Genomic DNA, 24,529 nt, shown 5'->3' on the forward strand with positions numbered 1-24,529 from the left:
GGGGAGGTGTGCTTGATGGATGTGGCCCCTCCAATGGGGACGTAAAACTAAACTGAGAAAGTAGGAAGGCTGCGCAACTCTGCCACTCCAACATCCCAAATCATAGAGTGGCTTTTTCTTCCAACTCTTAATTCGTGCCTCTTCCCTGTCGCACCCTGGTGCAGGCTTTACTGGGACAATGAGTAGTACTTCATCCCCATGGACAATATTACACTATTGCGTGTACCAGCATCAATGTACATGCATGCGCACATGGGATGGCCACTAACTGTTCAGTGTCCCATAATTCCTTGTACCACAAAACTGAAGGAGGATGCTGGGATAATTAATAATCCACTGAGTTTTTTATCCAGTTGTAAAGAGTGGGAACCTGTGGTTCAGAAATGGGATTCTGGATCCATCTGTGTTACCCACACAACAGCAACATATCTGTGAATAGTATTTGATCAGACTATTCAATGCTAGGCTGAAATGCTTACAACCATTAACTTTACACTGTGCTTTTTATGTACATTTTAAAACAAACATCACTTAGTTGCAAGGCGGATCCTTTGCAAGAAAAAGGGAAGCAAGACTGCAGTCAACCACATCTTTGATTCCCATCATTGCAGAATTCTAATCCAGCTTCCAGCCATATAGCTATGCCTGCATATGCCAGGCATTGCCAAAGAGATACCCAGCAAATAGACACACAGAAATGCTAAAGCATCCTTGGATATCGCAATGAAACATTTGTGACTAGTAACATTAATTTACGAGAACAAATGGAAACAATGCATAATATGCTTGAGAATATTAAGCGTCCTGTTAAATGTTCAAAACATGAATATGCAAGAAGCCACCAGAGTAAATACATCCATATAATGCAGACCTGACATGCACCAACATCAAATCAAACACAACAGTGTAACTGCAGGCCCTTAATTAACAGAACACACTAGCTGCCAACTATTCCCACCCGTCCTTTAGTATTATTCTACTTTATCACCACACTGCCCGACTAACCTTCTTTCTCATCCTTGATCTCCTACTTGACTCACTCCAAGATGACGTTCCAATTGTTCTAATGGGAGGCTTTAATCTTCCATAACTTCTAACACCTATAGAATCAACCTGAACCAGACTACCTCCACTCTGACCACTCCCTCTTAATCCTCCATGATTGGCACACTTGGCACATGCAAGCGGGACAATGGATTTATGAATATGTGCCATTGTTATTCAAGAGTAGAACTTATGCGTGCAGTGGAAGGATTCATTTGGGAAAGAAAGGATGAGACACTGGCTAAATCATTTAGAAGTATGCAGAACCAACGACTCACCAGCCAGACCCAAGGCAAATCTCCATGAACAATATCGCTATTCTCTACTGCCAATCTGACAGCTCTCACATTCAGTTTGATATCACAATTTCTCCCCTTCTCTCGTTACAGATATCTATTCCATCACCCACTACACCTTGAAACATGATTCTGTGACACCGTACCCATATGGACTCCAATCCCCTCTTCTTGCTCTCATGCCCCCTAACACACTCGTGATCAACCTCTCTTTCAATGAGTTTGCTAAATTCTCAATTCCCTTTTTGAACATCGCTAGCTTACCTGCATGCTAACCATTTCCTCTGCTTGTCCTTGGCCCTGGACCAGTTCTGTAATTTGGCAACTAAAGACCCACATTCGGCTCCACCTACATCTCTGTCGTAAACACCCAACCCTTCCCTCTTAACACCTATAAGACTACCCTCCAGAACCTCACTGTCCCCCTCTTTCACCAAGTGCATCTCTAGCCTCTGCTCGCCTCCCTGGACACTACCCTCTACCCTTCACAATATCCTGTCCCCTCTGCTCCAGCTCATCACCTCTCGCCACAATGACTTTGCACTTTATTTTTCCACAAACAGTTTGAAGATGCGTGATATCACCCCTTCTTTGCCTTCCCCCACTCCTTAACACCACCTCCCAACCCTTCTCTTGCTTACCTGTGGTTCATCTCTCCGACCTCACCCACTGAACTCACTCATGTCCTCTGAACCCCCCCAACCCATCTTGTGCTCCCATTGATCACTTTGTACCTCAAATCATCACAGACATATCACCTATAAACCTCTGGCTCTTTCTTCTCTGGGGCACTTCCCAAATTGCTTTAAAATCAAAACTGTACATCTAAACCAGTAAATCCTCCTAATAACCTGTAGCTCTCTCCTCCATAAGTAATCCTTATCCAATAAGATCAACTACTAAACTAAATCCAATAACACCTGCAACCTACCCCAATCAGGATGTAGCAGCTGCCATTAAACTGAATCCAGATTACCAAAGTCCTCACTTCTCACCACATAAAAATCTTTGCTGCTTTTGACATTGGTGACTATCCTTAGTCCTCCCTCTAAGCTAGAAATCCACGACACTTCTCTGATCTGGATTGCTTTCCCCATTTTTCAGAGCACGCTCTTTTTGATGCAACTCCACTACCTGTTGGAATCCCCAAGTGTCTATAAACCCTCCCAAAGCAAGCCCACTTCCTCATGTGGATCCATTTATAATGTGTTTGCCAATAGATCTCGGAGTATCTTCCCCTTCCAGGTCTTCACAGTTATACTCTCATAAAATCTCTGGCTGCCAGCCACGGGAATATGGATGACCCTTCCCGCCTTTGCTTTATTGTTCTAAAGCTGAGGTCATATCGCTTTTTTCAGTCTCTCAGTACCTCATTTCATTCTACTTTCACTTTCTCTTCCCATCCCACAAGGCTCACAACTTTGGGGTTCTCTTTGACGGCAACCTCAAACGGCAGCAATTTACTACTGTGTCCCTACCCATCATCTTTTATTTCCTACAACTGCTCTACTAGAACCCTCCACTCATCTCAACACTTTTGTTCATTGCCCAACCTGTGCTAACTCTCTCTTACTCCGGAAAAAAGCTCCCTCTCTCCAAGCCGATCACCTCCATCCTAGCCTGTGGCCCTTTTCAGGGCACTACTCCCATTCCACGTGGAGTCCTGTCCCTGGTCTAGGTGTCACCTCTCTCCCTACAACTACTGGCCAATCACTGTATATTAAAAAGGTGTCTCGTTCCCGGCTACATCTGCAAGCAAAGGGTTCCTTTAAAAGAAATGCAATCAATTAATCTAATACGACACTGCTGAACTCCATGTAAAATATCTGCACAGTTCCATTGCCTGCCAAGTCATCAATCCTGCTTACCAGCAGGCAAGCTTCCTGCCTCACGCCCCCTGGCAGTATGCAGCTTCTATTTATTTTTACCTGGGTGCAGTTAGTGCCTTAACCTTGCGTGCTCTGTGCAATAGTTGAAGAGTTGGTTTGGGTATGAAGTAACACTATGCTCGCCAATCAGCAAGGTAGATGACTCGATAGGGAAACACAGGGTGCTCTGCACAGTTTGAGGAAGCACAGTGAGGGCGGCTTGGTAACTAACTCATAAATCATCAAGAGAGTGGCTGGAGGGACATGTACAGCAGGAAGGAGAGGTTGGAATAGGGAGATTTATGTTGCTGGGCAAGTAGAAGAGTGATGAAGCCGGCCATGATGAGTAATTGTTGATGTATTATGACTTATCAGCCCTTGTGTAACAGAATAAGGGGAGACCAGTTTCAGCTCACCAATGCATGCAATACAAGCACCATTACTCATTGAAATGAAGCCGATTGAGGGCACAAAGGCTGTGTGGTCAGCTAAAAGGTCTTAAAAAGGTCCTCTGAGGTGTAGAAGAGGTAACAAAAGAAGGCCCATTGGTGGGTGGGCTAGATAGTAGGGATAGCAAAAGGATACTCAGGGGCTGGGTGATTCCATGAATGTTCTGAAAAGGAACTCACCCGATGATCTCGCTGGGCTATCTTTTTTTTAACTCCATTTTATTTTCACATTTTACAATTTGAAACAATACACTACAATTTTCCGATAGGCAGCGCAAACAAGGAATGGCATTATTTTTTTAATCGGTTCCATTTTATATACGTGCCAAGGACTGCCTATATTATGCAAAAATAGTGTCATAGTTACATCAAAATGACCGTGGACCCATTTGTGCTTACATCCCTCCTGCTCCAGGTGGGGCATTTGTGAATATTTTGGCTGTCTTTAAAGAATATCTCCAGAGACCATGGAATAGGAAGCACCATGGGCAGCATTGGTTACGTCATTTCACGGTTTAGACTGGCATAGGGGATCTTTCCTTTCATCTTCTCGCTATGTTAAGCGGCAGAGCAGCACTCTTCAATGCTACTGAAAAGCCACTATGGAGGTCCCAGAAGAACTACTACTGCAACAGACAGATTGCCATCCCACACCCAGCAAACTGGTGGAACTATGTGTTTGTTGGCAGTGAGTGGTGCAGAACTACACACACTACTTATAGGATATTTAACCATTCATCTGAATTAATGTCAAACTTGTGCAAGTCCCTGCACCAACACAGATATCTGCGGCAAGAAGGAAATCATTTGGGAGTTCTGGTTAAACACGTGTGGGCTCCTTTGGTTGCTATGAAATAGAACTTTGATGCTAGGAATCTGGATGGTGGGACACTGCTGTCACTCACAGTAAAATGTGCACAGCATAGACACTATGTATAGAACGCATAGTGCTCAGAAACAAATTTCTCTCCAACCACTCATTCTTGCAGAGCAGGTCATCCACAGCTGCAAAGCAAAATATCACTAGAAAATATCCAGGTCCATCCTCAGTTCCATCTTGAGTACACGGCTGCTGAAGCAGAAGAGTATGGTGTGGGAGATGCTGATTTAGTATTATGACCCTCCCCCTCACTAGGATGCTCAAATATAGGGGGTGCCGATCGGGGGAGAGGTGGCCTCCATCTGCACATGGAAGTTCTCGTTATCACATGCGAGAGAAAATCATCACCACTGGGCAACATACTCATAATTTACTGGGAGCAGAAATCATGAGTCACTTGAAGCAGATGCTTTACCCCCTAACAAAAGGAGTCACGGAGAACCTTGCAACCCACTGTGTTTATGCAAACCACATTTGCAAGAGCTAAATATAAAAAGAAAGATGCCCACACCGTTGCATTTACACATTAGAACTGAAAGACTCTTAGGCCTTGGTACCTCTTGCCCCCTATAAACCCTATGTTTCAAAGGGGTAACAGTGCTCTGTGGAGCGTTGGATACTAACACACATGCTAGAAATGAGGATCTCCAAGCAAACCAGTGGACAGCTCATAGGGCCTAGCATCGAATACATTTCCCACAGAGAATAACGAAGACGACCTTTTCAGCAAATATCTCTGAACTCACCAGGAAAAAGCACAAGAACTGGTCACAGTACCTTCAGAGACCATGCGCTTTGAATTAGTAAGAGATTAAGTGAGGCCAGCCACTATGTCTGCGAGGGACAGAGTACATCTATTTTAATCAGGCCTCATGTCCTTGCACCTGGGAGCACTTAACTAATTTAATTTGGGAAAGAAAGGAGACTTAAGCAGTTGAAATGTAAGAGAGCAACCTGCAGAAGTGTGCACATCAAGTTGTCCTGGTGGTCTCTCAGCATTTGGAAGCAGAAGACTGCAGTTAAGATGCTGGTTTAATCCTGACCCTATCATTTGAGGGCAGATGAGCAAGGGAATTACTTACCTTATATTTCAATCAAGACTAACCAACGGCATCATGCTTCTGATACTTGCCCAATGTAAAATAGTAGTGATAATGTGGTATTAATCCCACTTTTGCTCTCGCTAGGCCAGGATTCATGGACCTTCCCTGAAACACACCAAAGAACCTTATCCTCCTACTGTTTTCAGGCCTCACAGAGCGTCGGAGTACAGAAAAGGTATGACACAGACACATAGACAATGCTGCCAAGCCCCAAACCATCTGCTCTTCCCCCTTCCCACTTTGTGTTGGTCTTTTGACAAACAGCCTGATATCAGTGAAGAAAACAACATGAACTAACTGGCAATCTCAAAACGTTTAACCCTTCCACCACTCACACTTATAAGACCTGAATACCCAAGGACTATGAACTATCGGCTTCGCCCACTCCTTTTTCTTTGGTGCGCGACAAGCTAGTCAGTTGTACGGTGCTCCTTATAAAGCAACAATTAATAAATACATTAACAATTAATAAACTAAATAAACAACTGACATTGTTTGGATTACCAACTCGGGCTTCGTAGAGGTTTGAATTAAAAGAAGTATAAGAAATATCTTGCTGGTAACACAAATTCATTATTTAGGTCCTTGAAAAATGATGCTTTCCTAAGGTTTGTCTGCAATTCTACGATACGTTCATTACAGAAGCAATGGCATCAAAGGAATGTCTTTTGATCACAAGACTTTAACATTACTGATATGAACTTTGGTTCCCAAGGGCGTTCAACCTACCAGCGCCTTCAAACCATACCAATGGTATGTAAGGCGCTATATAAATGCAAAATAACAAAAACAATTACGAGAATAGGCCATGGCTGTGGGAAAAATAACAAATAGGAAATCCATCAACTAAAAATCTAAATTGTATGCTGCAACAAACAAGTAAATAAAACGTATTCCTTACGTTTAGAAACCCCACCTGTCCAGCCTGCTGACCGGCATCCGGGCAGACAAGTTGGACAAACTCTTTCAGCGTCTCCTGAGGGTGATAGCGGATTGCAGGGTGCGAGAAGTATGGCCCGGGTTGCTGGATGATCGGCGACGTCGGAAAATGAAGCGTTGATGGTGTTGAATGTGGACTTGCTACAGAAAAGAAAAGAATACATAGTCACAACAGGTAATTTTCATAAATTTTCCCTAATATTAATTTCATTGATTTTAGAAAACAATGTAGATCAAAGCTCAAAAAAAACATTTGCAACACAACACAAACATTTACATTTGAATTTTATGAAAAGATGTAAGCATTCTGGCTCGTCGCATATGAATTCCCTCAACGTAATGCTTTTCACTAAGCCATCATCATGTACAATGGCACAGCAACCATTTTCCTAGATAGCAGAAGCAGTTACCATCACTCTACCAGCAAAGCAGTCAAGACTAGTGCGTTCTGCTAGGACATCCATTGAACATTCTGCCTAATTTCCTCCCTACTGTGATTAATTATTATGTTATTAAAGCTTCTCTTGGAAACTAGATGTAATTAAATCAGCAGAGTCGCAAAATATCAATTACAAAAAAATCAATTAACCAAAGATCCATCTAAAGAATAACAGGTCATCACATCAGACATCTGTTCCCTGATGCAAATGGGCGTGGACATAGTATGACAAATAACCCTTTTCGAGTACAGATTAAGTATTGTACACCATGGTTAATAAAGAGTCTTGTTCTATTAGGAGTACACACAAAAAGTCCACCAAGAGAAGGTTGACCCATTAAACCAAAATCTTCCAAGATAGGGCGATACCAAATCTGTATCAGAAGCCGAACATTGTAGAAGAAAATGTATTAGCAGGTGAGGATGCAACATCTCTGCTTATGTACAGCCGAGTCGTAGGTCAGCATAATTGCAGACAACAGTTTCAATTCATGTACCTCCAATGTCGTCTAGACAGCTGTTCCACACTGATAAGAGAAAGAGCATATCTGAAATGGGCTGTCTTGAAATGGGTTCCTGTGCCACATTCACTAACAACACTCTCCCAATGGCAGAAACACCTGCTGACAGTAGTTATGGCGGGAAGAGTTGAATGTTCACTTTATAAAAGCCCAATTCACCAATTGAACGGTCAGGTCTAGGCCAGGTCATATGAAGAGTGAATGATTGAATACATTAGAAATAATCTTAGTCAAAAGCTATCTCTTTTCTAGTGGAAGAAAGCCAAAGAGCCGAAAGCTGAATATGTGAGATTCTCTCAGAACTTTGTTGCTTGTGCAAACAAACAGATATTTTTTCAATCTATTACGCTTTACAGTACATTGATGAATGGGAACAAAAATTAGACTTCACCAGTACAATGAAAACTGTTTCAAACTAAACACAGGATGATTTTATGAATCTTCAGTGTAGTTCTAAAAGAAAATACCAAAAACGAATCACACACATCTTTATACTTCAGGGCCAAAAGCCAGAACCTGAGCCTTTTCCAACACCAGGGAGGTATTACTGTGTGTCTTTACATACAGTCTCATATCATTCCCAAGGGCCAGGACCCATCAACACTAAAAAACACCAGCTCCACGAATCCTCTGAGCCTCGTTCAAATCCCTCTCACTGCCACCCATCCTACTGCTCTTGCATAGGTCTATATTAATCAATGCTAGCTCTGCCGTCCTTCACAATCCCAACATCGCGGACCTCGCACTCAATGCCCTTTTAGCATCGAAACATTACTCCCCCCCACCTCCTCCGACACCTTTAACGTCTACATTACACCAACCACAGCATCCTTCATGGCGACTGCATCTATTCCTATATGCAAACTAGAACACGCCTGCATTAATTATTGGAGGTGCGTCGCAGAGACCCAGAAATCCAATAGAATAAAATGAGTTTATGATCAGCTGACGCCCTGTATGATTAATATACAACAGTGGAAGTTTCCACGAGTAGCCTGGACATATTATGCATTCCAGAGATAGCAGTTCAACTGGAATGGTGCCCTGAATGTCTTGTTATGCTTTACGATCAGGACATACTGCTGTTCTCCAATTCTGTAATGTAACTCTGCAGCTGGCACTGCCTTGCCTCTCAATGCCTTTCGCACCATCAAGGGATATTTGTTCACTCACTTTCAACTCCAAAAGAAGTAGATCAGCTGCTTCTCCTGGGGACTAACCTGCGTTTTGGGCTAATCCAAATCTTAGTGTTGCTGCGTGCAGATATGTGGGCTTCCTTGGTCAGTCCATTTGATGGGCGAAGGAGCAATTTATCAAAAATGCCCAATGTTGTGCATGAAACCTTAAATATGTTGTTGTCAATGTGGGTTTAATGTGTTAGTAGAATTTTCTGTTTAGTGGATGCTGTATGGTAAATTCCATTTTGACAACTTTATCTTGTATTTTAGAAATTGGATGAATTGTATAATGAAAATATATGTTTTGTAAAAACCTTGTGTATTGAATATATGTAGCAGTGGGGACAGACATTATCAATAGTATATGTGTGTTTTCTCTTTTATATATATCTAATATTTGGTGACACAGACAGTAGAGAAAATGTTTGTGACCTGTATAACGGGTCTTTCTGGGTGGTGTTTGACCATTGTATAAATCATGTTAAAAATGGCTGCCATGGAAAGAGAAGAAGCCGCGCCTTCCCTTTCCATGGTGACCTCACAAGACAAAGAGGACGCAGAAGCGGCGCATGTCACTGCCTCAATGAGGTAAGTGTGGAGGGGTTTTAGATAAAAAGAGGTCTGGGGCAGGGGGAAGATGGCGGGTGGGGGAAGCGGCCATCAGGCGGCTTGGAACACGGCTAACATTGGAATGTTCAGCGCACGTTCCTAGCTTCCCGATTGGCTGGCTCCCCGCCAAGGGTGCTAATGTCAACTTAAAAAGGGGAGTAATAGAACAAATTGATATCATAACAGGCATAAAAAGAAGAATGTGTGCACAAGAATACCGAGTGCAGGCAGTGCCCCATCATCCTGACCGTTTTTCGAACCGCCACAGCTTGTGCCGTGCTTCTTGCCTGGAGACCATTTACCAGCTGGGACCACAGCTTCCATGCATGGGCCAATAAGGGTTTATTAGGAGAGGGCAAGTATTAGTCGGTGGTACCAAGCTGCAAAGACCCTGTGTGTTTCAACAAGACTGGGGTTGGGATGGAAGTGATCCTACAGCAATATCAGATGGTTGGAGGTACTAGAGGTGCTGTTTGGCATGTTGATGAAGGGGGAAACACCTCTGTTTTTGTTGCCAGGGGTTTCTGGCAGAGCAGAGTCTTGAACGTGGCTTTGCCAACCGCAGCCATGTCAGAGTTGAGCAAAACCCGATTTGATGAATGCTTAACAGGGAGGAAACATCAAGACAAAGCACTGTAATCTTACACAACATAATCTTGCCTACAGAGCCAACTACAAAGCTGCTAAAAAAAATCAAGGGAAAAGCCATTGGAGACAGTGGAAAGGAAAGCTGCACTAGAGGAACAAAGATCAAAACACTTGTAGCAAAGGAGTGTGAGTGCAAAATTCTGGTTACCATACACTGCATAATAAGAGAAAATGCAACTTATTTTAACTTTCTACTAACACGTTTTGGGGTGATTTGGGCAGATGTTAGTGAGAGGTATCATTTCCATACTTAGCACTGCTAAGTAGATCCTGTATTACTCTTCCCTGGAGTAACTGGGACAAAACATTGCAATACTTTTGCAAAGAGTGTCATAAAAAACAAAATGGCAAAGAAAAGATGTTAATGTACTTTGCAGACATTACAGATTTCTGGAGCCGTGTGGTGAGTGCACATTTGCTCCATTTAAATGTTCCAGGCTGCTAATCTGCGTTTCCCTGTAAATGGCAACAAACAGTGAATTTACTCTGGTTCCCAAACGACAACTTCTAGGTCCTCATTTAATCCGTAATCAACTAGAACACATCAAGGACAGCTTTGCAGGATGGAACATGTTTGAACGTCTAACTTTTCTTGTTATCAAGCAAAGATTTCTCACTACAGCAATTAGTGCAAAGCTCTTTACTAGGTGAATGATTATATTGCCGTTCTGGCATGCTCGTCATTACATTCAGACATGACGACCATTCAAGATTTCAGTGCACAAAGCTGCCAAATCGTGAATCAGAAGGATTCTCTCCAATCCAAAGTCCTGTTGGAAAAATGTCGAACTTGCTGTTAGAGTGTTTGGCATCAGCAATTGAAACTCAAGGAGTGTATAACACTTTGAAAACAGTGAATGCAGGTGGACTTGACGAATTGAAGACCACACCTGTACCAAAGCAAGTGAATGAGGAAAGTAATTGTGGAAATCCAGCTATGCAGGGTTCTGTAATAGAAGAAAATGTGGTGGGGCTTGCAACAGTCAATATCTCGCTGGCGGCGATGAATCTGGCACTAATGAATCTGTATTGCACTCACTTTCACTCTTCTCTTGTTATTTTACCCAGCACTTATATTGGACCGTTCACCACGCAAGTGGCATTACAGTGTTGAGGCTTCTTGTGTTGGCAACTGTAGGAGTCTGTTCCTTGTTGGTCTAAATTGCAAAAACTTGAGCTCCCAGGATATCCTCCTCTTAGACCAAAAGCCACGATTGATCATTCCTGAGACACACCCAAGAAGTTTTCACTCGGGACAATTATTCCATAATATTGTGAATGCCCCTTCGACAAACGAGGCATTGTTTTGATCATTGCTATAAAAAAAAAGAACTTCAAATTACACTATCAGTAGAAAAAAGAACTGACACTAGAGAACGCTTTAGCCTTGCTTCTTCAAGTACATATTCATGATAATAATCGGCTTCTTACATACCAATCAGGGAGTTGCCCTCACTGTTGTACTGGAATGGCTTCTCTTCAGGTGGTGGGTGATGCTTTACCAATAATAATGGTACCTTTCTGTGTGTGCATCCTGAGTAGACACTGGATTTTGACATGTCGACCATTGGAGACCACCTAACTATCTGGCACGAGTTCAGGTGTGAGCTAGCTGCCTATGAGATGTTTCTGCATTATTTCCTGTTTGCTCCGATGGTATCATCCAGGTGAGGCCCCCTTTTTGTTTCTTGCAGCATGGAGACACTGGGAGATGTGATACCTAAGCAGGGGGTATCTCCATCTATCAATAACTGAATGACATACAGTTATACATAATGTTGTTGGCAGAGGATGAACACGGCAGGAAGAGTTTCTCAATCCTCGATATCATTACATTAATTAAAATTACAACTCAAGGGAGTTTGAGTAACTACTGTTTTCTCTGGCGCAACAAAGTTAACATTATTTCAATCTAGGCTTTCACCTGGGACTCTTGGAGAGACCATACCTAGCACAGCGCCATCCAGCATATTATCATCTAGTAGAGATCATCATCCTAACCACTGGGTTTGGTTTTGGCTTGGATTCTGAAATGTTGTTTTGAGCACAAATAACTAAACCTATGCAGGCACTTCATTTGCATCTCCCACTCTTTGCCTTATATAGGATTTCCATGCTACAAATTAGATGGTGGTTTTAGCTCATGAACAAAAACATGTCTCCTACTGCGACAGCATTACCCTGGTTGCTGCTTGAGGCATGTCTACTGTTCATCTAGGCCCACATTCCTCTTAAGATCTTGAAACTCACCATAATAACTAGTTTTAAAAGATAAATAAGTTCTGTTGTCTGTATTTATGCACACTCAGTGTCATAGGGAACCAATTTCTCTTTTAGATATCCGTCAGAAACACAATCTCAGATGCACAAACCTTAAAGGGACAATCCAGTAAACTAGCCCATATTTCTAGATAAACCCTGGTTAGATAAACTAAGCAGATTCACCTTTTAATTCTTGCTTTAAAAATGGGTTTATAATCTAGGAACCCGATGGTGAAGGAAGTATTCAATCCAACTAATCGAAAAGTACACCGGATATCCCTCCGATATGACCAGTTAAGACCTAATTATTAGGAGGGGCAACAAAGACATGCCCATTAGCTACACAGTTCTTACCACTGTGATTTCTCCCCATGTCTATAGTGAAGATTCATTATTTAGTGTAGAAGATATCTATGTTGGTGCCCGACTACATCCAAAGTAATGAAAAACCAGACACTAGTGGAATACACTCTATATCCCTGCCCATTAAGGGCTCAAAGTCCAATAGAGATCAAAGATGATGAGCCATTGCAATGCCCTTATTGATTATTATAACCACATGGTAATGAGCCAAAGGCTTTCAGAAACATAACACCATAAGGGCTTCCATGATCGCAGTCCTGGAAGATGTTCCTTCTAAAAATTCATCCTTGGTAAAGGGAGATGTTCTCCATTTTCCAAGCGTTTTTCAGGAGTGAACTCCCGACTGCCAGATTGGTGCCTTGGGGGTAAAATCCATAGTGAGGCAACTTCAGAATTGGCAGTGAGAGGTCAGGACATTATTGCCAGAAAATGTGTGGTCATCTAAATAGCCCTGGTGTTTTTTGGTCCCGATGGTCATTTACGACATTCCAGAAATGAAAAAGGCCAGATTTTGATATGGCTCGTGGTGCCAAAGCACACGGGAAGCATTGCAGAGTCTGTGACAAGATCATCATCAGAAGAGGCTTGTGCTTCCTTTGCCCAATGCGTCCCTTCAAGACTGCTCCTTGTGCTGGGGATTACTTGGAGATGTACCAGACTCTGCTAGAACAGTGGATTGGCCAATGACATTGCTACAGTACCTCTGATCCCACTCCGATTTTCTTTCATCATTTTGTCAAGTGGAGAAGCACTAGACTGACCAATAATATAGTTCTTACCAGCCAGCCGCTAGGATGTCGGATCACTGTCGCTTTCCACACATACTAGTTTGACTACCACCCAGAATCTCTTCATGCCGTAATACTGGGTTCATGCTTAACATCCTCTGCAGAAGCTAGCACTACATATCTGATCACGGTCACGTTCCTTACATACTGTAAGGACTGCCTGCATCGGTGGTCTGGAATCATTTCCTCGCCAGATGTTTTTGACTACAAATCCTATAGGACCAACCCAGCATGTAGTGGCGATCGAATAATGGGAGTTGTAGTCCAAAACATCTGGAGAGCAACAGGTTGGAGACCAGTCGCGCACACCATCCGAGCTGTTGGATTAATGCTTAGCATCGCTCAGAGAAGCCAGCCACTTTCAAGTCACGTTAGTTTGCCTTCCTGCATGCGCTCAAATATGGCAAAATGGGGCCTCTTCTCCCCGTTCATTGCACTCCACGCTTTGTCAAAATGTATGAGAACTCTTGAAAATTTGAAGAAAGGCTGCTGCATTTTGCTTTGTGCAGTGCTGGAGGAAGGCTTTTGTATTTATTTGCCTTCTGAAATTAGGTCCCGCCCACCACACCTGGGACCACCTGTGAACGCCATAATTATAGCAGGCCACGCGCCTTGTTCACGCGCTCTGTGGGAGCAAGTGATTTGGCAAGTGAGAAGTTTGTTTGGCTGCTTGGCTAAATTGCAGTGCGTTACTGTTCAACGGTAAGACATTTATTACTTCTGTCTCTTAGTGTGCAGGACAGCATACCTTACGTCGGTACGTAAGTGAAGTTATCCATTGACATGCCACCTCGCCCAAAATAAAAGTGGGGTTATTATTATTAATGTGTGGGCACCAACTCTTCACTAATTATGTCTATTCAAGTAAGTTGCCGACGTTAGCAAGTGGATAAAACCAACTCTGTTTCCCTCTTACTTCTTCACTGGAAGAATGGGTGGACGTTTTTGACCGGAGTGAGCAGTGTGCGCAGTGTGTTTTTCCTGTTAGTGTTGCCAGAGTTCTTGTGAACGAGAAGATTCCCTATACACTTTCAACCACAGTGATTTGGTTGGCCGGAGATTGCAGGCACATTAACTTTGACTAACTATCAGAAATTCCTATATAACGTGTGCCCTTAAAATCAGTTAAAAATAACAGGACATTTTCATCTACCCTGTTTGGTGTGGGAGGCGACTGCAGGCCTTGAGCCTTTTAGGGGTCCATCATAAGAGTGCGGGCAATGACTGCGGTTCTTGAGCCTTGAGCCGTCCAGGTGACCATTACAAGACGCCACGTACATTTGAACCTGTGACTCACTTATTTTCATAAGAGTGTCCCTGGGTAGGTAGCCCCAAGCTAAACCCAGCGTCCTGATTGACTGCGTTCTCACGTGCAAGGGGCCATTGTCTCAAACTTTCAAATGCATCTGAGGAGTGGGCACCGAGTCATGGTGGAGATTGGCACCCCAGCATATATTACAGACACAGAAATGCTTAATGTGGTTAGTCTCCCCTTGCCACCTTTACCAAAGGATGAAATGATTGTGAAAACGGATGGAGAAGTAGTAAATAATAGTGTGCCAACTATGATGGGGGATAGAAGGGAGAGGCCAATGTATCGAGGAACTAAGGGACCTCCCCAGTTGCCAGCACCCGGGAAACAACTTAACATCCTTCTTGCCTCTCAGAGGACCAGTAAATTGCATAGACTAAGAACCAATTGGAAGAAAAATACAATCTGAATATTCAGGTACGTCCTTATTCTCTGACAGAGCTGACCGCATTTCTCTGTGTGAGTCTTCAGATTTACTAAACATTACCACCCATGATATAACATCGGTCTTTGGTGAAAAAAGAAATGGGGTCTCGGACTGCTCATTTCTTTTGTGCTTCTCCCCCGCCATTGGATTCCCTACACAGACCCTCTCTTTCCACTTCGGGCACACATCTACGTTGGAATGTACCATCAGAACAAACCATGATAGAAATTAACCAAGTGTTATATATAATGGTGAAACTGTATTAAGGGTTGAAAATGTTAATAACAACTCATCTATGCTTAATTCGTTATTGGGGAAAATGGAAATGTTATCAGACAGGATTGGCAAGGTTCCTCAGAAAGGTATGGCGGTCGCTGAGTCAGAGACCTGTTCCAATCAAGTAGCTCAAAAACCGGAAGATGTAGTTGGCGGTTGTATTGCAGTGGCTTCTAGACCAGAACCCCAATGTAAACTGAGTATAAGGACTGGGGGGAGGGGGGGTGAGAAGGGCAAATGATGAAGACTCAATCAAAGAAAACGATGACAATAAAAACTTTAGGAATAGGAAAACGAATATGTGCACTGCAAAAAACGATCTAAACCATCGAAACAATTCCCGAGTACGTTTTTTAAGAAGCCCATTGTGAAAGAGGTGCTTTTTCGGCAATCTAAGGAAAGGGGAGCCTCTTGATAAGAGCCTGCATTTGCCAGGCTCCCCTAGAAATGTTTTTAGTAGGGGGGGGGGGAGGTCTTGTGAACCGACGGTTGATGCAAAAGAAATGCTTGTGACTAAACAGCTAATTCGAAGCAGTCCAATAAAGAAAAAGGAGCTGGAACATCAGCGGGTTAGTCGGGCTAAAGAAATACCAACTATAAATAAATATCCTGAATGTCCGACAACATATAAATATGCTGAGTGCCCCGAAATGAATGTCAGGGAGAGGCCAAGATGTAAAGCAGGGAGTCTATCTAAAGTTCCAGAGAAGACCTGGACAGGAAGTGGAACAGGGAAATGGATGTTAATCTAACCACAGGACGAAATATCAATGACTAAGCCTAACAAGGCCAACACCTCTTCTATGAGCTCTGCGCCTCCTGTACAGCATGGACCCAATGAGGTGGGGTTAGCCCGGGTCGCAAGAGACTTGCAAGATCAAGCCTGCCAGAGGGTTTTTGACAAGAAGGGCGGCAAAACGTTGGAGGACCTTAATAAGAGAAGCATGCAACAGCTGAATCCGCCTAACGAGATTCCCAGAGGCCAAGCCACGGTGGAGGAGAGAAGGGACACGTATAATAGGGATCAACTGGATAGGTCTCTGAAGGGGCCGCTTCTTAATAACGGGCCAAAATCTCAGAATGTGTGGGGATCACGATCAGATAGTAATCCTTAAGCACTCCACATTAAAGGGAATGGATCACACTAGGACCATCTTACTAGAGAGTATCTTATCCAAAAACAGGGGAGTGACCATGAAGCGTACCACGATCTTGCAACTTTTCTCGAAGATTCTGAATTTGAGGGGTATCTCATCAGTCGACTTGAATAGGGTTGATTTTTTGGATCGAGGAAGAACGGAAAGAGCAGTTGTAAAGCAAAACACAAGATTTGTCCTTGATTCAATTCTTAGGGACAGTCTGAGAATCCCGGGGTTTGATGTCACCATTTGCAATGCTGACGAAAGGGAAGGAGTTACACCCGTCCCTTACGCTGAGATTTATCCTTTGATGCATAAAAATGGAATACTCGGAAGCCAGCAACAACTGGGCGTGGCTCATTAATGCATCACGCAAGTAATAACGAGGCTCTCTCGCTAGGGTATGAAGGAGGAAATAATTTCAGCGTACTATCATGGAACACATGTGGTCACAAGCATTGTTTTCTGATCCATCTCTAGTAGAAAAGCTTCAAAGGTCTCAAATAATAGTCCTAAAAAAAACGTTGCTGTTACAGGCTCCCATAGTAGATGGATTTACAATAAAAAGTCAGCCAGCTGTGTAAGGTCTAATGGGTCGACACTCGGGGATGAGGGGGGGTTCTCTTAACCTTAATCAGATCCTCCCCTGTGTTGGCAGGAATGGAATTCTTTGACATCATTCGAGGAGTGTTGGCGACACACATCAATATTAGGGAGACAGACCCTTATGAAATCCTAGTAGTAAATGTCTATTGGCATAAAGGGTTATGGTCCCTGGAAACTGTGCTTCATGAAATTCACTACAGTGTGCTAAAATGGAGACCTATTTTATTGGCGGGAGACTTAAAGTCAGATTGTCTCAGTTATGAAAATAGATCAGAATCAGGAGATATAGGTGCTTTGTCTGTGGCTAAGAGGAGGAATGGAAATAGATGGCTCTCGAACCCGGAAGGTTTGAGGCTCTGGCTATTGAACGAGGCCTTCTGCTTTAAATCACTGGTGCATGCTACATGGACCGATGGTACCTCAAGTTCCAAGCTGGACTACATCTTTGTGGAAGATGGGCTAGGCGCCCGCAGTACAAGATTCTTCAACATGCACAGTGATCAGGCTTTAATTGAGGCAGCATTTGTTATTGAACAAAAATCTAATAAGATTCCTGAGGAAATTGAAATCAAATCTAAATGTGGGTCGGACTTGATAGCTAACGCTGCAGGTTCTCAGATTTTTTGGAATTCAGTTAAGGATGTGAAGGTTAATTCCCTGTTAGATTTAACATGGACATTTTAAACTTTCAACCCTAATAAATTTGAAGTTTTATTAAGGTCCTATTAAAGACAGGAGGGGCAGTGTCCGATAGGGGACAGAACAGAACTAATAATAATTATGAGCATATTTATAATAGAGATGTGGTTTTGCGTAAAAGGGAGATGCGCCAAAATATTAGACGGCTGAAAAAGTCTACAATAGGGGGGCTCGATGAACTGGTTGAAGAAATAAGGAAGATTCGCCAGACGTATCGAAATCGGGTCAGGCAGTCAAAAGCATTAAGAGAGCAACGGGATGGTGAAGCAAAGCTTCTATGCCTGAAGGATAAGAACTTAAAAGCCTATTGCTAGATAATTAACACAGCAAAGCACCCCAGTTTTTGCTTCAGGTAAATGGATCTTTTGAATCGGATTGGGTAATGTATTTTGGCCAGGTTTTCGCAGGCATGGATAACTTGAGTGGGAATATGGTTCCCACTCATTGAGACCCGCTTGCAGTCTCCAACTGGGACTTTGGCGAATACATGATCTTTAGAATAATCAATACGATTGGTTCTTCAAGAGCGTCAGGTCCTAATAGTGTAGCCAATCTTTCCCTCAAACTAGATGCAAAGTCGTGGGCACTGACACACCCCATCCTGTTCACAAACATAATCACAACAGTAATGTTTCCACCTACATTGTCCAGCACCCACATCGTTCCAATCTTTAAAAGAGGAGACAGGGCTAATCCCTACACCTGTCGCCCAATAGCATTGCTCGAAGTGGATAGCAAGATATTCGTGTCGATCGTGCTGTTTCATTTGGCAGCATGGGCAGCCACTATAGGAAGAATTTATAAGCGGTAAACTGGCTTTAGGCGACACATGGGCACCTCACTTAATGGTTTGGTCATCAATACAGCGCAAGATCTGGCATGGAGTGGAAAGTATGAGGCGGTCTATGGGGCCTCCCTCGACCCAAAAGCCGCTTTTGATGAGCTAGATCGAGGGCTGCTTTGGCAGAAACCTGCAAGCTGGGGCAACCCGACGGGTCTTCTTAGTTTGTTAATCACTCTCCATTCAAGAACGGCTATCCAAATACGACTAAATAATAATGGAGCTCTTTCAAGGAAAATCCCTACAGCCAGAGGAGTGAGACAGGGCTGCGTGGTAGCCCCCTGTATTTTTAATCTGTACCTGGCTGATATTATGGAGGCCCTCTGTCAAGTGCCATTGATTGCCAATTACGGAACCTAAGGTTCCAATGGCTCTCTTATGCTGACGACTTTCTTGTTCGATGACACTAAAATCAGCCTCCTGCGTTTGATCTCTGCCTTTGTAACCTATATGAAACATCATGCACTTACTGTTAATCCCACTAAATCAAAAATAATTATTTTCGTTTATTTACTTAGTGCGGCCAAACCCTCAGATAACTGGGCGCATTGGGCTTGAGGAGCAACATAGGTTACAGAAAGGTTGCACATGCGAGATGCATAAAAGGAAAATACAATGGGTAGCATAAAGACCGGGTTACAGTGTGGTCCATGTCATGCTACAGGCTGACTAGGTTACAGATTGCAGTATAAACATGCATGCAGGTATCATATTCTTACTGAGTAGTAAGCCAAGTTTTCACCATAGCTCTGAATGACCAGAATGACTCTTCAGACCGGATTATCATGGGGAGTGCGCTCCAGCATTTCGCTGCTAGCACTGGGAAGTTAGATCCCCCTGCTGTTTTGAGATTGAATTTGGGAATGTTCAGTTGGAGCTTGTAAGGTGTTCTGGTGGGTCTAGAAGTGCTATGTCTGGAGAATTTGTCTGATAAGTACCCTGGGGCAGTCAGTGAAAGGCATTTGTATGTAATGACAAGCGATTTTAGTTTAATTCTGTCCCGGATGGGGAGCCAGTGGACATCCTTACTGATGGTAGAAATGTGGGCCTTACGAGGGAAGTTAAGAGCGCATCTAAGGGCATTGTTCTGTAAGACCTGGAGTCTACTCATGTTACTACTGGTGGAGACTAGGAAGAGTGAATTGCAATAGTCTAGTCTAGATAATATCAGAGCTCTAGACAATGTGAGGCAGGTTGTAGTTGAGAGAAATGGCCTACAGGCATTAATAAGTTTATTCGTATAGGCCGTAGATGAGTTGCGTTTATTTGTTTTTTGAGCTATAGTGTGGAGTCGAGATACACGCCCAACGTTTTGACTTCTTTACAGACTTTTATGATATTGCCATCAATGGTGAATGATTGATACCTAGTGTCCAATTCTAGAGGCGGGCCTGGGAACCTACGATGAGCAGTTCCGTCTTGTCATCATTCGAGCAGAGGCTGTGGGTGGCAATACATGCTTTAATTTCAAGTTAGATTTTATTAATCTTTGCAGCATCTCTCTCATAGCTCCCAGTGAGTGTGAGGAGGACCTGGATGTTGTCCGCGTAATTGGTATATGTGACACCCAGTTCGTCAAGTCAGTCTAAGTGGAGCTTGGTGAAGATGTTGTAAAGCGTAGGTGAAATACAAGAATCTTGGGGTACTCCACATTGGATTGGGACAGGGTCAGCTGCAGCCGAAAGAGCGAAGACCCTAGTTGACCTATCGGACAGGAAGGATGGAATCCAATTGGTGGCATTCTGTGAGAATGTGGCAGCCGAGGAAAGGTGTTGAGTGATATTTTGGTGGTCTACTAGGTTGAAGGCTGTGGATAGATCCAACAGGAGCAATATGGCCAAATTGCCCTTGTCTTTGGCTTCATCCATTTGGATTATTAGATCCAGGAGGGCAGTTTCAGGCCCGTGCCTGGGTCTAAAGCCAGATTGTCGCAAGCCTAGGAGATTGTCTTCCAAATGTCATTGTATTTGGAGGTATGCCAGTCTGTCTAGTATTTTAAGGAGAAAGGGGACGGTCATGATGGGCCTATAATTAGTGGGTATGTTGGGGTCTAAGCTGGGCTTTTTAAGGAGAGGAAGGACCCAGGCTTCTTTGAGGTTTTTCGGTACAGATGAGTTTTCAAAAGAGGAGTTGATCAGCAAAATTAGATTTTTGAATAATAGAAAGAAATGTAACTTTAAGTGGTACACGGGTAAATCCTCTATTCAATGTGTGGATTTGTTAATCTATTTGGGCTTCCCAGTGTTTGCAAGATCTACCTTGAATAATAGTCTGGTTTGGTTGAATGAACGAACTGCGAAATTAACCACCCAAATGAAAATGATTGACTCAAAGTTCGGCAAGTTTTCACTTAAACCAGTTATTCGATACTACGAAGCCAAAGTCGTGCCTATAGTGTTGTATGGCAATGAGACCTACCCATACCCGCTCCTGAGTCATCTGTCTGCGGTCGAACAAAAAATGTGGAAATGTGCACTAAAGGTTTCGCTAAGTCTCCAAGGCGTAGCCATTTACTATAAGTTGGCCATCGTATCCCTACAAGCTAGTGCGCACTGGAAAATATGACCTCTTCTCCATTAAATGTCATCTCCAGTATTTGTAGATTTAATTTTTTTACACTAGCCAGTGCTGCAACAGTATGAGTGCCCTAAAGGAATTATGTAGCTCAATATTGGAAAATTGGAAAAACTAAAGCTGTACCACCAGGGATCTGGTAGATCACCCCGGCAGGGTTAAAGATCGGCTCTATCGACATGACAGGATGATAATAATAGAATACTTTCATTCCTAGATTTCTCTTGCACATCTGAGTGCAGTCAACACGAGGAAGGGAGTTTTAGCCCCGTTCTTTAGTAATTATACAGATAAGGTGACCCAATCAGTCTTTATCCGCTTTTGCTGGAACTTGCTAACTTCTAAAAAAATCTTGATTAGGCATGGCAAGATACCAGCGAACTCAGGACGATGCAGATTCTGTAAACCTAAAGATATGGTAGAGACAACTAACACTTGGGGCCTCATCACGAGTTTGGCGGTAACGCTATTACCACTGCATTTAAGAGTCCGCCAAATCATGGCCTTGGCTGATTCCCCCCAGCTTTTAGCTGGGGGGAAATCTGCTGCAAATTTGGCGATTTTCAGCGCTATTACCACCGGTGGAAAATCCGCCGGCGGTAACAGTGCGAAAATTCCCCATTTGGCCCAATGGGGAATGAGGAATTCCCGAATGGGCCCAATGGGGAATGGGCACTAACCGTTCCGCCAAACCCGTGATATGGCGCTAATAGTGCCAGGGGGTTTGGCGGTAGGGCTATTAGCACCAGCGGTAATACTGCCGGCGTTACCGCCCAACTCGTGATCAGGCCCTTGGTACTAGACTGCCCCGAGTTTGGTAAGTTACGGAAACTTTACTTGAGCAAAATGATGGGCATGTCCACTATAGTTGGCACGGATGAGTTCTGGCACAGATGTTTCACACGTAGAACTACGTCTGCCCTAATAGGATTTTCCAGTTTCATTAGAGCATTAACCCTGGATGAGCCGGACGAGGTGTGATATTTTAACCTTATCTTTTATCCTTTATTGATGAGTAATGAATTGAAATGTACTTTGTAATTATGTGTAGTATTTTAATGTATACTTTAGATGATAGAGGGGTAAGAATTGAAATATGTAGCTATCTTGTCACTTTTAAACTTGTGATTTTATTGTGTTCTAATTGATGTATTGGGAAAAAAAACTATTTCTTTTTGTATTAAAGGTTGAGTTTTCTCAACCAAAGAATAAAATATTAAAAGGAATATATATATTATATCTCGCCCTGTTGTAGTGTTTGCCACATTTCAACAATAGTGATGTAAGGCCAATATGTAGCCGCTTCCGCATGGCCCGTAACAACACAAACAATTAAGGACTGAGACAAAAGCCTGTGTTTCTTGCTTTGTTTTAGCAGACATTTTGAAAGGTGATTTTTGTTCTCACAAGATTGTATTGGATTATTTATCCACAAGCAAACCCAAGGAAAATGTAATTGTGCTTTCGATTCTCACGAGAATCTACCATCACCAAAGCATCTTGCACGATGCCAATAAAAAGATGAAAACTCCATGAAAACGCCATAAAATGAAAACTCTTTCCAAATGCTCAGAAGCACGTTTTTTTTACATTCTTGAGGGAATTCTCACAATAACAGCTTGCATTAATGAAAAAATTGGTGACTTATTTCTGAAATGCCTCAGTTGCAGCAATGAACCATGTTGCCAGCATTTAAAAAAAATAAAAAAAATCAAAAAAAAACTAAAACAAACTACATGGCGGAAAGAAATCCTATTCAAAATGACAACTTTGACCGGGCACTGCACTGTAGATATGCAGTGCCCTTTGTCAAGATGGTAGCCATCCAAATGCTGAGCGTGCAGGAATCGGAAAGCAAAATAATCCTGAATTGCTGTGTCTATTTACAAATGTAAAGTAACATTTAATAATCCTGAATTGCTGTGTCTATTTACAAATGTAAAGTAACATTTAATAATCCTGAATTGCTATGTCTATTTACAAATGTAAAGTAACATTTAATAATCCTGAAATGCTGTGTCTATTTACAAATGTAAAGTAACATTTTGTGAAAGCGCAGTGCAGTCAGATGGTAACTAACAAGATTTGTGCAATAACACTTCCAACACAATTTTTACACAATGCAGATGCTTAAAAATTTGGGAGCTTCTTTTTAAAAACACATAATCCAACACCAAAGAAATGTAGATAGAGACAGGGAATTAATGAATGGGTTTGGTAAATATTCTGCAAAAATGTCTTTACAAATACTATGGCTGTCTATGTAGTCACGAGCAGGTGGAGCCAGCCCACTAAAATGTTTTTTGTGAGAAAAGCATGACAAAAAGGGAACTGCTTTGAAAATCGATGACAAACAGTGTGCAGTAATAAAATCGCGGCAAAAAAGTCGCCTGTAAAAAAAGAAAATCGCAACAGCTTTTGCCGCAATTTTAATAAATGGAACCCAAACATCATTCAGGTCAGTTTCCTCAAAGTTTCCTGTGTAGCCTTTCATGGGAGGGAGAATAGACACATATGGAGTGGGTTTTCACTATTTGCACAACACAAAAACATACTGTTTGGCTATTTGGTTTTCTATGGTCTCTGGATGGATATGTGCCAACAAAGGACACATGGCTCTAAATGTATTAAAAACCTTTACATGTTTGCATTTCATCAGCACTCAGAAGACCAGGGCCGCTGTCTCAACCTGCATATTTCTAATTGGGCGAGACGAGGGAGAAATGTCATTTTTAGGAATATCCCTGAGCAAAACAAAATGCCATTTTTTTAATCACCAATAGAAAATCATTCAAACATCGCTCACTGGAGTTGTCTGCTTTGTTGCCTGTTGTCATTCCAGAATCATTACAACCTTCATATCCGGTGTGCTTACACCGCAATTAAACAGGGCAGCACCAATCTAGGGTAGCACAGGCCGAGGTTAGCAAAGAACCAGGGTAGCACAGACTCAGGGCAGCCTTGCAAAGGATGTTTTTTGGTGACAACAGTGCAAAGTATAGTTTTGGAGGCAGAAAAAGAGAAATTCAAGTTCCACTAGGACTCCTGGATGGGCAGTCAAGATGCAGAAAGTCAGCTACCCACTAAAAGATTTTTGTATTGGCAGACTAAGAAAATAGCTGTTTCTGGTGCGTCTTTGAGGACCTGCGGTCTATATACTAAATTAAAGGGTAGCATTACCAGTCATTACACTATAATATATCCATAGGCAAAAATATTCCTTTAGCATATATACAGACCACAAGCACAGTGGATTTCTGACAAACAC

The 24,529-nt window shown here is 42.7% G+C and overlaps 1 protein-coding gene across 13 annotated transcripts in view; it reads right to left on the reverse strand.

Annotated features, from left to right (window-relative positions):
- NFIA (nuclear factor I A) overlaps positions 1-24,529 on the reverse strand; it is a 1,239,884-nt gene that overhangs the window by 176,145 nt on the left and 1,039,210 nt on the right. For 11 of the 13 annotated variants that reach the window (XR_011290794.1, XM_069642058.1, XM_069642053.1 and 8 more), the window contains one exon: positions 6,542-6,720. Coding sequence is in view for 12 of the 13 variants with exons in the window: in XM_069642058.1 (XP_069498159.1) it covers positions 6,542-6,720 (179 nt within the window). In the remaining variant the exon portion in view is untranslated. The remainder of the gene's footprint in view (positions 1-6,541; positions 6,721-24,529) is intronic. The other 2 variants (XM_069642048.1, XM_069642057.1) reach the window with 1 other exon arrangement.

The sequence above is a fragment of the Ambystoma mexicanum genome, chromosome 1q (assembly GCF_040938575.1).
Source record: "Ambystoma mexicanum isolate Mex_15411 chromosome 1q, UKY_AmexF1_1, whole genome shotgun sequence".
Lineage (NCBI taxonomy): Eukaryota > Metazoa > Chordata > Amphibia > Caudata > Ambystomatidae > Ambystoma > Ambystoma mexicanum.